This window comes from Protopterus annectens, chromosome 2.part1 (assembly GCF_019279795.1).
Source record: "Protopterus annectens isolate FY-2018-M chromosome 2.part1, PAN1.0, whole genome shotgun sequence".
Taxonomy (NCBI): domain Eukaryota; kingdom Metazoa; phylum Chordata; order Ceratodontiformes; family Protopteridae; genus Protopterus; species Protopterus annectens.
Window position 1 is genome coordinate 653229756 of NC_056729.1, and position 14233 is coordinate 653243988.

General features: G+C 42.4%; 1 protein-coding gene across 1 annotated transcript in view; it reads right to left on the minus strand.

Annotated features, from left to right (window-relative positions):
• The window catches only part of ADCY3 (adenylate cyclase 3), a 2166879-nt gene that overhangs the window by 145527 nt on the left and 2007119 nt on the right, over positions 1–14233 (minus strand). Inside the window, exon 18 of the mRNA XM_044062394.1 lies at positions 1790–1916. Coding sequence (XP_043918329.1) covers positions 1790–1916 — 127 coding nt within the window. The remainder of the gene's footprint in view (positions 1–1789; positions 1917–14233) is intronic.

Genomic DNA, 14233 nt, shown 5'->3' on the forward strand with positions numbered 1-14233 from the left:
ATATAAATAGAACTTCACTAAAAAGGTATTTTTGAGAAGGAGTCTGCATTTAGTGTAGATGGAAATGGAATTAATATATGCTGGGAGAGATCCCCATGTTTGGGAAACCAGTAACTGAGAGACAATAATCTGTGCTGTACAATTTATTATGAGGTGTAAGTAAAGTGGGAATGGAGGGCGAGTTGGATCAGAGGGTGTAGGTTGCACTGCATTTGACTAATCTATTGACAAAATTAAGCATTATATGTAGATATATCTGTGAATAAAGAAGGCAAAAGTAAAGTGACTCTGTGTTATACTGGCAGCCATTTTGCTTTAGCTAAGGTAGAGCAATAACGCACCCTTTGTGGAACTGGTAAAATAAATGTGCACATACTATATGCAGAGGTTTGCAGAGAATTTTAGTGATTTTGGAGGTTGCTACAATAATGGAAAGCCCATATTGCAATTGGGTAGAAGTACCCTTTTTTTCAATAGCCATTCTTCCATCTAGGGGAGGAAGTGGAAAGTTTTCGTAGACCAAAAAAGGAGTTTGTTAATTTTAGTCTTAGTATCATAAATATTGTAAGGAAAGGTAATGTACTGATCAAGCCAGATAACTAGGTGTTTGAAACGTGACTATATCTCCCAGTTGTGCATTTTTATCTGAAAACCAAAAATATTTAAGGATGGAATCTTTTTAAGTCTTAAAACAAATGACAAATGCAATAGTATTTACACAATAGTTGGCCTTGTGTCTAAGGCATGAAGGCTTATTTTTGACTGCAAAACGTCTATAAGATTAGGGATCTCAAATGACTCCAATAAAGTTGCTGAAAATTCATTGTAGCCAGATCATTCAGTCTCCTTTTAGATATGTATGAAAAAAGATTTTTTTCCACTTAAGATCTACTTTACCAAAGCTGTCTCCAATACAAAAGATACAATACATAAATAAAATAACAAACTTAGCATAATGAACTGGCATGCACTGCATTGATTACTGATGAGACTCTGTGCTTTTTGAAAGGGAACTAGCCCCCCTCCATCCCATAACTCCTTTTGTTTACATTGCCATCATGAGGTCACATTACCTTGGGAAGGTACAACATGCTATTTTGCACCACTGCAAAAATATCTGTCTTTCACCTGAGTCTGTGCAACCTCAGTGTGACAGCATAATAGAAGGCAGGATCTGGGAAGTTTGGGATTGCAGGACACTAGCCCCTGTGTAAAATCTAGAAGAAGCTTGTCTTTAGACTTGATTTAAAAGCATGGCAGCATTTCATATTTGCCAGTTTGTGAACGTGTGCAATTCAATATTCAGTTTTAGGTCTTTTAGCTTCAGTAAAGTAAACAGAACCATTTTTACCATGTTTTGTTTTCAAAGTCTGCAGCTTTCTTCCCAGGATTCTGTTCAGCAACTACCAGCAGTTTTGATTCTAGTAAGTCTGTTTTGCACTGCAGGGCTGTTAATTCACAGAAGTTGACTTACTTTAATATCATCAGAATAAAATCTAGAAGAAAATGAGCTGGGAGACCCTCATTTTCTTCATTCACATAATGAAAAAATGGATTTGTTTATCTGTCTCTCTCCTCTTTAAGTAAAAAAATATATATATCAAATAGTGGAATCTGGTAAAATGTTTTACAATAGAATTACTTAACTATCCAGAGCATAAAGAGCCTTATAGCTCTGATAACACAAATCATGTGATGGAACTATCTAATGATTCCAAACACTGATCTAGTATGAAAAAACATAACACTGATGAAATCAGATGAGTGGTAAGGATCATTTGAGACTTACCGATTCGAAGCATGAAGTTATTGAATGACTGGTAGTTGATATTCATCAGTGTCACCTTCATAGCCAAAGCAAAATCAGCCAGATCGGCAAGGTGTTGCCAACGGTCCTTGTCTGACATGTCTTCCTTCTGTAGTGTAAGAAATCAGAATGTAGAACATTTTTACATGTCATACATTATCATACATAGACAACAGAAGATATAATGCATCAAATTTTACAGCATACCAGTGTAGCAAGACTGTTAAACGATGGTTAAACTTAGAAGAATTAGGTTAATAAAAAAGTAGTCAAGCTTGCAATAGACTGGTGATATACTAACATGTTTTATGGAGCATTATAATGTTATGCAGGAGCAATCTGGCCCTAATTTACATAGTTAAGCGCAGGCATTTTACTTTTTGCAGTCATATTTCCTTCTTTAGAACTGTTTCTTGACTGGCTCCATGGAGCAAATGGATGAAGTCCTGACTGTGACCCAGGTGACTGGGGGTTGATTAGTGGCCCTGGCATTGGAAGAAGCCAAGCAGGGCAGGAGGGAGCGGAAAAAAGGGGGGCTTATTTCACCTATTGGGGGGGTTGTAGGCACTCAACCACCACATTAGGAGGTGTGACTTCTCCTGAACATTTTCAAACTGCGCTGTTGGCTGCACTACTTAAATGACAGCTTCACTTTTTGACTCTTGTCCACAGTGATAAGGGAATGAATGGGTTGACTGGCGGACAGAAACCTAATGATCACCAGGTAGTGGAGGTAAAAATAGCAAAAATGATTGTTTGCCATTAACAAATCATATCAGTGCACTCTGTGGCCTGTAAAGTGACACTTACCTTGCACCACATTACTAAACCAAAACAAAACAAAAAACTCAGCTTGTCTGTGTACTAAACATTTCAAACTTCTATTATTTATGAGGTACTCTTCTCAAGTTTGTAAAAATATGAGCACATTGTATATACTCATTTATTTTTCTCTATAAAAAGGAACTTTGCACTTAGTTTACAAATATACACGGTAAAACATGCAAGAAAAGACAAACTAAAGCATGCCATACATGAAATAAGGAAGTGACTAGTTCTGACAGGTATGCTAATGCTATTTACAAACTTAATGCATTTAACAACAGACTTTTGAATTATATCTCTCCTGTACATCACACATTGGCATATTTAGTTTTATTTTATTATAGTGCTTGTTTCTCCATTTCAGTTCATAGCTGGAGTGCATTTTGTGCGAGAGCAGATTCTGCATGCCCTCCCTGTGACCATGTAGGTTTTTGTCAAGTGTTCAACTTCCTTTGACATCTGAAAGGAATGCTAAAGTGGTGGTGATCTTGTAAATTGCCCTTAGGTGTGTATAAATGTGTGTGTGTGTATGTTTGCCCTCTACCTTTATACCTTTTGAGTGCCACAGCATGCTCTGGCTTACTAGCAGCCCTGAACAGGAGTATATGGGTATTATAAATGAAGAGTGATGATTTTCTATTTCTCAGCTATATTACACGATACTATTCACACACTTCTTATGATCAAGTGTAAATGATCAAATCCTGTACTGCTTTTATTTACATTATTCTATTACTACAGGGTTCAGGAAGAAAATATAACATGGATTTGTGGAAGATGGATATATTTACTCAAAATCAATTATTGTTTGCTCCACTAAAAAGTCAGATACTTCACTTGGGTCTGGCATTTACTGGGCTGTTCACAGTTTCTCAAACGCATCTTTTAGTATGACCCATGAAAGTTTGGCACATAAATTAAAAAATGTATAATTTGGCTCCAGCTGGTGACTTGAATGGCATTTTTTAAAGAATTTTTTATCAAGAATTTATACCTTTTCGGCATAATTTCATAGAAAATCGGGATTACACCACTGTGCACTCATGGATCCACTTCTTTTTAATTTATACTGGGAAATCTTGAGTTATGGTTTAAAAACAGTAATTTAGTTGTTTTACTGTTATATTTTTGTCTTTCTGATTTTCATGTGATTCCAGTCTCTCTCTCTCTCTCTCCCCACCTGACTTTGTCCCAGTGTGGTTCATTTATTCCATGATATAGCTCTTACGGGGAGGTGAGAACTGGGCAGCCAAAGAATCTGGCACTGTCAGTATACTGAGGCCATGGTAGTTTTTCTGATGTGCCTTGTCTAGGCTTGAACATTATTTAGAAGATAACAAAAGCATATGCTACCATGCATTACCAAACACGTGTTTGTATATGACCACTGCAAGAGCTTCACCCATGAACACAGCCCTTAAGGCCAAACAAAATGCCAGACACACTTGTCATTGGTGATTCCATAGTCAGACACACTGACGTCCCACTCACCAGACTGAGTAAAGAGAAGGTCACAGTAAGCTGCCTGTCGGGCGCTAGAATCCGCCACATAACGCAAGCACTCAGGTCTCTCAACAGCAGGTACAAGTACGACTCAGTCATTGTCCACGCTGGTGTCAACGACCTGAGACGTACCTCCTTGGACTACATGAAAAGGGACATCGAGGAGCTCTCTGATTATGTAGCCCAGGCAGGTATGACCCTGACCTTGAGCAGTATCCTACCTTCACCTAGAATGATGCCACAATACAGTGATAAGATGATCAGCTTTAATAATTGGCTTAAATTCTGGTGTCATTCAAAGGGGATCCAATGTCTGTCTGCCTGGGATGACATGCTGGACAAGCCATGCTGCTTCAAGGGACGGCTTGCACCTGTCACCCTGGGCTTCCGGATATTGGCAAAGGCTCTTGCCACCCCATAGTGCCTTTTTAGCAAGGCTCAAATTCTAAACCTACCACCCTAGAACACCAAAAGGAAAAAACTAAGGGTAATGCTGCTCAATGCCAGAAGTCTCAATCTCAAGATGCACGACTCGAGGCCCTTCTCAATATGGAGAACATCGATGTCTGTGCTGTGACAGAAACCTGGTTCAAGGCTCCTGAGAGCACCCCAGAACTAACAGGTTTCACCTCATATCATGCGTTCCGGCCCCAAAATCCGGACAACACCAAGAAAGGAGGGTGTCCATATTCATAAAGGACACCCACACCTCAAGGTTGGTGGCAACGCCGATGCATCGGAGACCATCCAGGTGCAATTAACCATAGGCAAGACTGCTCTGCAATTTGTAGCATGTTACAGGCCACCCTCTCAAACTCAGGAACCTCACATGGCCTTCCTGAAAACATTGGAGGATAAATGTATCTCCAAACACCATCATACTAGGTGACTTCAACTACCCTAATATAGACTGGGAACACTACTCAAGCCCGAACACTCTAACCCAAAGATTCCTGGAGTTCATAAACTCAAATACCATGGAACAACTAGTCACCATCCCCACAAGAGGAGAAAACATACTTGATCTCATCATCACGAACATGGGATCAAAATGTTCAACACCGGAAGTATACCCCTCACTGGTGAGATCAGATCATAAACTAATCTCGCTGGAGGTCCTCATCCCGCCCCACCTGAAACAAAAAAGACCACAGTGAAAAACTTCTCAAAAGCCGATTTCACACTTCTAAAAACTAGTGTGGTCTCCTTTAAGGCCCCTGAGCCAGTGGTAAACATTACTCAAACCGCTGAATCACTTACAAATGCCTTCTACCAGCACCTACAGGACTGCATGGATCAGGCAATCCCAAACAAAACTAAGACTCTCTGTACCAAAGGCAAGCGTCCAGTCTGGTGGACCCCAGCCATAAACAAGCTCTACAACAAAAGGAGGAAGCTACTACAAGATAGAGCAAAATCCTTGAAAGGTAAGACACCTTTGATCATTATAAGTAAAAACTAAGAGCTCTCATAAAATCATCCAAGGCAAATTTTGAGAGAAAAATCGCCAAGGACTCTAAAGAGAATCATAAGGCCTTCTTTAGCTATGTTAGAAACCTAGGAGGAAACTCCCAGATATGCTCAGAATTAGTTCAAAATGATGTGAAAATTACTGAACCTACACACATTGCCAACATACTGGCTGACAGGTTCAGTGCAAACTTCTCCCCTCCCCACAAAAGGAGAGATATCTATTACAGAGGATTGTAGCCCCCTATACATCTCCAACGCCCAGGTGAGAACTGCCCACACTAAGGCAAAAACACAGCATCCATGCGACCGGATGGTGTCCCCGGCTGTGTGCTTCACGAACTCAACGAGGAATTAAACCCACAGTTAGGACAGCTGTTTAATCTTAGCCTCACCTCAGGATACGTACCCAAGGAGTGGCGCACGCGACTGTGGTCCCACTTCATAAGGGCGGTGCCTCCACAGACCCTGGAAATTACCGCCCATTAGCTTGACAAGCCTTATCTGCAAAGCCATGGAGAGGATCATAATGGAACTCATAAATAAAGACATAGGGAACTTGCAGACTTTGGATCCAACCCAGTTTGGCTTTGTCAAAGGCAGATCCTGCCTCTTAAACTTGGTTGACTTTTTCGAGACAGTCACCAAGGCCATTGATGAGGGAAAGGCAGTCCATACAGCCTACCTCGACCTGGCAAAGGCCTTCGACACAATACCCCATTCAGGTATCATCGAAAAACTCATCAGCTTGAATGTAAACCCATATATCACAAGATGGGTTGCAAACTGGCTAAGTGACAGAACCCACAGGGTCAGAGTTGCTGGAGCCATGTCAGACTCAAAGCCTGTCACAAGTGGTGTCCCACAGGGCTCAGTCCTGGGTCCACTCTTGTTCGGCATCTACTTTTCTGAAGTACAAGCAAACACAGGAGGGTTATGGCTGACAAAGTTTGCAGATGACTGCAAACTGGGCGCCATAGTCGAAAACACATCTGACACAGATATCCTCCAGAAGGGCCTCACAGAAACGGATAACTGGTGCCAGAGCCATGGCCTGAAGTTAAACGCCAAAAATGCATAGTCATACCCTTCGGGAAAAACAAGGTTACCCCTAGCTACCATATAGGTGGCAATCCACTGAGCACAGAAAAGTCATCAGGGATCTGAGGACCCAGGTTGACAGTAGCCTTCGCTTTGACACTCATGTTGCTAAAGTAGTTAGGAAAACCTTCTATATCACCCACCTGATCATGAAGGGATTCACATCTAGATCAAGGGAGGTCATCGTCCCCTGTACTCATCACTCATTAGACCTATGATTGAGTACAATGCCCCGTTCGGAATGTATCTGACCAGACACCTGCTGCAGCTTGAAAGGCCCCAAAAGTTCCTCACCAAAAGATAAAGGGTCTCAAAAATATGTCTTATGCTGCCCGACTGAAAGAACTCCAGCTCTATTCAGTCTCATACCGCTTGCTCAGAGGTGACCTGTGCCTGACATATAAGGCCATGTCAAACCCAGATTTGATGAATATGCTTCACCTCAAAAAATCTAGATCCCTCAGAACCACAAGGGCGGGAGACTTAAACCTTGACACGGTTATAAATAGAACGTGCTGGAGGGACAGATTCATCACCCAGAGACTCCCTATGCTGTGGAACAAAATCCAGGTACATGTGAGGCAGAGCACCTCTCTGGCCTTGTTCAAGAGGAGTCTTGACCAATGGATGGGAGATTGCAGATATACCCCAGGGATTACTTCAGTGTCACTGCTTGACAGAGGCACAGCAAAATGATAGGCATAGTTTTTATTCAAACTAAAGGGGTGGCGAAAGCCACATAACTATGGGCTAGGCTTATAAATGCCCTTGGGCAGATAGCCTAGTATGAACCTATGAACCTATGAATCACCCCTTTTATCAAAGTGTTAAAGGTACACCTGCTTATCAACATTCGTTCTATAACTTCTGTCATGTGTAAGTGTAACGTAACCATCTCATTATTGACTTCAGACCTCTTTCTGGTACAATACCCTTTTTCTGCCACTTGCTCTGGCTCTTTTCATTATTCGGTAGTAACCACCACTTGCCAGTTTTCTTGAATACTACACATGTGGCCTAGGTCTCAGTAAGGAATTAATAAATGTTGGGGGTTCAGTGACAATGAGTAAAAACCTGGACAGATTAGAGTTCATGTCTGGCCCTGCCGCCTACTCGCTCTAACTTAGGTGGCCCAACATATCTACAGTGGGCACACCTCTTATTGTGCAGGCAGTCACAAATTAGACTACATTAAGTAATGTGAAAATGAGAGGTCAACACAAGTACTAGCTGATGTGCTTAACTCTCCCCTTGGGTGTTCATTAATATTTAGTCCTCTATGAACATAGACTACCTTTAAAAATATGATTACTTGCAATACCATTCTGGTGGAACTTTAGATTACCAAACAAAGGAACGTAATGTGGCAGGTAATCCAGTTATGCGGTGCTCAGAATGTTTTGCCAGTATAAGGGTTTGTTGCATGTTTATCATTAACAACTATAAAGCCAATGCAGAAAATGCTTTAAATTCGGAAAAATAAATTTACCTGCACTGTATGGTATGACTTAGGGCAACTACAGCATGTCTAAAGGTCAGTTCCCTGTGCTTTCTCCTATTAACGTGGTGAATTTGGGCATCCTGAGGCAATGTAGTAACTGCCTCATGTACACAGACAACCCTCTCCTTTTACCTCCCAAGACTCAGACTTGCGAGAGATGCACTTATATATCCAAAATGGAAGCCATGCACTCTCCAGCCAAGACCGGAATAGCTGGTCAAGAGGAGAAGTTCAACACTTGCACCACCTCACATGGAACACATAGCCCTCCAGAACACACACCAGCACTGCCTTCACATAAAAACAAAAACCACACACCCACCTTTGCGGACTCCCTCAACAGAAATCTACCCAAACAGCAGTGACCTCCAAGGCAGAAACGCACTTGACCACCGCAACAAAACACTAATCACGAGACACATAACTCTCCTAAACAGTGTGCCACTCAATCAAAGCCCCTAAGGCAAAACAGCATGCCCACCACACAAGTCATAGGTAACATGACAGTGAGGCACACTGATGTCCCACTCACTAGGCTGAATAAGAAGAAAGTTACAGTCAGTTGCCTGTCAGGTGCCAGGACCCGCCACATAACGCACACACTCAGGTCCCTCAACAACAGGTAAAAATATGACTCTGTCATTGTATATGTGGGTGTGAGTGACCTGAGATGCACCTCCCTAGACTACATGAAAAGAGACATGGAAGAGCTCTCGGATTATGTAGCCCAGGCGGGTATGACCCTAGCCCTGAGCAACATCCTACCATTACCCAGAATGATACCACAGTACAAGCAGAAAATGATTTATTTGAACAGTTGGCTAAGTTTCTGGTGTCATTCTAAGGGGATCCAGTAACTATCTGCCTGGGATGACATGACTGACAGACCTCAATGCTTTGCCAGCAATCGCCTGCATCTGTCACCCCTGGGCTTCCGGATACTGGCCAAGGCTCTTGCCACACCTATAGTGCCTTTTTTAGGAGGCGTTCCAAAGACCAAATTACCACCATAACAGCTACAGAAAAATGCAATCTGAGTGTCACGCTGCTCAATGCTAGAAGTCTAAATCTCACAATGCACTCGCTCAAAGCACTCCTTAAAATGGAGAACATCGACATTTGTACTGTAACAGAGACCTGGTTCAAGGCAGCAGAAAGCACCCCTGCACTACCAGGCTATAACTCATTCCACACCTTCCTGCCCCAGAACCTGGACCGAAGCTCCAAAAGCGGTGGTTTCCATATTCATAAAGGATGCGCACACCTCCAGACTGGTAGCCCAACATAACACATCAGAGATACTTCAGGTGCAGCTAACATTGGGTAAGACACTGATTCAGGTTGTAGCCTGCTATAGGTCCTCAACCATGTCCCAAGACTCACACTCCAAGTTCCTAAGCACCCTGGAGAATATTAGGGTCCAACCTAACACTCTCATACTGGGTGACTTCAACTACCCCTCCATTAACTGGGAAAACTACTCATGTACCAATACACTTGCCCAACATTTCCTGGAATTCATTAATTCCAATTCCCTGGACCACCTTGTTCTTACCCCCACTAGAGGTAGCAACATCCCTGATCTGGTCATTACTAACATGGGTGACCGTTGCTCTACACCAATAGTCACCTGGTTAGATCTGACCGCAAACTCATCACCTTGGAAATCCACCCCCCCCCCCCCGCAAAGGTAACCACCATGAAAAATGTCCCCAAAGGTAAATTTGAGCTCCTAAAAACAGAGATGGTTAACTTCATGGAACCGATGTGGATGGAGAATAGTTGCATGACTGCCGAATCATACACCAATGCACTGTATGAACACGTACACAAATGCATGGATCTCACCTTACCCAACAGAACCAAGACATTCTCCTCCAAAAAAAGGAAGCCAATCTGGTGGTCCCCTGCCATAAACAAATTCTACAACAGAAGGAAGAAACTGATGAGGAATAAGGTGAAGTCCCAAGACTGGAAAAAACCCCTTATCAGCCTCAACAAAAAGCTGAGATCCCTCATCAAATCCTCTAAAGCTAGTTATGAAAACAGAATTGCAGCAGATAGTAAAGACAACCACAAGGCCTTCTACAGTTATGTAAAGAATCTCCACGGCAATACCAAGATTTGCTCTGAGCTACTGCACAATGGTACCTCCTATACCGAGCCAACAGATATTGCCAATATACTGGCCGACAGATTTAGTGCGAACTTTACCCCCCCCCCCCAAAAGGACCAATCGCAATACCAGTATTACTGCTGCACAGGTTAAAACAGCACTGTCCAAGGCCAAGAATACAGCTTCTATGGGACTTGACAATATCCCTGGCTATGTTCTACATGAACTACAGAGTGAACTGGCACCTCACCTGTGTGCCCTGTTCAATCACAGCCTCATATCAGGCTTTGTCCCTACCAAATGGCGCACTGTTACAGTCATCCCTCTCACAAAGGAGGAGCGACTACAGACCCTGGGAACTATCGCCTCATTAGCCTGACGGGTCTGATATGCAAAGCTATGGAACACATCATCATGGACCTAATAAACAAGGATATAGGGAATCTCCAAACTCTGGATCCCACACAGTTTGGTTTTGTGAAGGGTAGATCATGCCTGCTCAACTTGGTCGACTTCTTTGAGTCAGTCACCAAAGCTGTGGACAAAGGCAAGGTGGTTCATACAGCCTACCTTGATCTGGCCAATGCCTTTGATACCATTCCCACTCAGGAATCATAGAAAAACTCACTAAGCTAGGCATCAACCCCTATATCACTAGGTGGATTGCAAACTGGCTCACCGATAGAACCCACAGCGTGAACGTAGACTCCAAGTCAGACTGCCGACCAGTCACGAGTGGAGTCCCACATGATTTGGTCCTGGGTCCTCTCCTGTTTGGTATCTACTTCTCTGAAGTCCAGGCCCACACGAAGGGATTCTGGCTGATGAAGTTCGCAGATGATTGCAAGTTGGGAGCTATTATTAACTCCCCAAGTGATGTTGACATCCTACAGAAAGGCCTCACTGAGACCAACGACTGGTGTCAGAACCATGGCCTTAAGCTCAATGCCAAAAAATGTGCCGTCATCCCCTTTGGGAAAAACCCGGTTCCCATGAATTACCACATTGATGGTAGTCCACTGAACACAGAAGGCATTATAAGAGATCTGGGAACACAGGTTGACAGCAACCTCTTTTTTGACCACCACACTGCCACTGTAGTCAGAATGTCCTTCTGTGTGGCACATCTCATTACTAAGGGTTTTGCATCCAGGAAGAAAGAGATCATTATCTCCCTCTACTCTTTCCTCATTAGGCCAATCATTGAGTACAATGCCTCATTTGGCATGTACCTCACTAGACACCTGCAACAACTGGAGAGGCTGAAAAAGTACCTCACAAAGAGGATCCTAGGCCTTAAACACTTGTCCTATATGGACAGATTAAAAAATCACCAACTATTCTCTGTCTCATATCGCCTTAGATGTGATCTCTGCTTGACTTACAAAGCCATGTTTGACCCAGCTCTGTCAGAAATGCTACATCTAAAGAAATCCCAATCCCTCCACACCACACGCTCCAGAGACATCAACCTTATTACCAAATCAACAGAACGTGCTGGAGGGACAGGTTCATAACCCAGAGACTGCCTGTGCTATGGAATAGACTTCCCATACATGTCAAACAGAGCACCTCACTGGCCCTCTTCAAGAGAAATCTTGATGGGTGGATGGGAAATAGGAAATTCACCCTGGGGATCACTCCAATGGCTCTACTCAACAGAGGCACTGGAAATTAAGGTCGGGTGGCACAATGCCAGGGTAATCCTAAGGGTTAGGCTTGTAAAGGCTCCAGGGCCATTAGCCTAGTGCATACCTATGAACCTACAGTACTTCTCTTGGATGGTATTCATCCCAACCCAAGTTCTGCCCAACAGACTATTATTACAGACCTCATGAAATGTGACCGAGTAAATTCCAAAGATCTGAAGACAGTTCATATCATTGTTGCCAGGATCATGAGAAACAATTCACACCTAATCCACAGCTGGTGCAGCCTTTACCAGTGTTGTATAGTTACCATCTTTAGCTAAAACCACACATCAAGGATTCACATATCATTCCACCAGGCTACAATATCTTTAGAGCTGATAGTGAACATACAGATGATGGTGGGGTTCTGATTCTTTACACAGACAATCTTTCTATTTCTCTATTCAATACCCAGAACCCATACTACAAGCACTATTATTAAAATATTAGATAAGATATCGGCACACATACATTAATAAAAAAAGTTCATATTCATTTTTTCCATTTACACATATTATACACGTTTTCTTTCTTTATAACTATCATTCAGTCACACATTACACACAGTGGCTATAAAAAGTTTACACCCCCCCTCTTTTAAATGCCAGGTTTTTGTGACATAAGAAAATGATATAATAAATCATTTCAAAATTTTTCCCACCTTTAATGTAACCTATAACCTGTACAATTCAATTGAAAAACAAACAAATCTGTTAGGCGAAAAATATAAAAAATAAAAAACGTACAATAAGCTGGTTGCATAAATGTGCATACCCTTAAACTAATGCTTTGCTGAAGCAAATTTTGATTTAATTATAGCATTCAGTCTTCTTGGGTAGGAGTCAGCATGGCACATCTTGACTTGGCAAAATTTGCCCACTCTTCCTTGTAAAAGCACTCCTAATTTGTCAGATTGCAAGGGTATCTCTTGTGCACATTCCTCATCAAAGTCACCCCACAGATTTTCTATTGGATTTAGGTCTGGCACTGGCTGGGCCATTCCAAAAGTTAAATTTTCTTCTGGTGAAGCTATTCTTTTGTTGATTTGGATGTATGCTTGGGGTCACTGTCATGTTGAAAGGTGAAATTCCTCTTCATCTTCAGCTTTCTAGCAGACGCCTAAAGGTTTTGGGCCAAAAGTGATTGGTATTTGGAACTGTTCATAATTCCCTCCACCTTGATTAAAGCCCCAGTTCCAGCTGAAGAAAAGCAACCCCAAAGCATGATACTGCCACCACCATGCTTCACTGTGGGGATGGTGTTCTTTTCGTGATGCAAAGTATTGTTTTTGTGACAAATGCACCTTTTGGAATTGTGGCCAAAAAGTTCAGCCTTGGTCTCATCAGACCATAACACATTTTCAAACATGCTTTTTGGAGACTTGATGTATTGTTTTGCAAATTTTAGCCGGGCCTGGATGTTTTTCTGTGTAAGAAAAGGCTTCCGTCTTGCAACCCTACCCCACAGCCTAGACATATGGAGAATACGGGAGATTGTTGTCACATGTAGTGATGGAAAGAGTACTTTGAGGGGCTGATGAATGAAGAGAATGAGAAGGAGAGAAGGTTGGATGATGTGTGGATAGTGAACCATGAAGTGCAGTGGATTAGCAAGAAGGAAGTAAGGACAGCTATGAAGAAGATGAAGAATGGTAAGGCTGTTGGCCCAGATGACATACCTGTGGAAGCACGGATGTGTTTAGGTGAAATGGCAGTGGAGTTTTTAACTAGATTGTTTAATGAAATCTTGGGAAGTGAGAGGATGCCTGAGAAATGGAGAAAAAGTGTTTTGGTACCGATTTTTAAGAATAAGGGTGATGTGCAGAGCTGTAGTAACTACAGAGGGATTAAATTGATCAGTCACAGCATGGAGTTTTGGGAAAGAGTAGTGGAAGCTAGGTTAAGAAGGGAGGTGATGATTAGTGATCAGCAGTATGGTTTCATGCCAGGAAAGAACACTACAAATGCGATGTTTGTTCGGACAGTGTTGATGGAGAAGTACAGAGAAGGTCAGAAGGAGTTGCATTGTGTCTTTGTGGACTTAGAGAAAGCATATGACAGGGTGCCTAGAGAGGAGTTGTGGTATTGTATGAGGAAGTCAGGAGTGTCAGAGAAGTATGTAAGAGTGGTATAGGATATGTACAAGGGTAGTGTGACAGTGGAGAGGTCTGCGGTGCGAGTGACAGATGCATTTAAGGTGGAGGTGGGATTACATCAAGG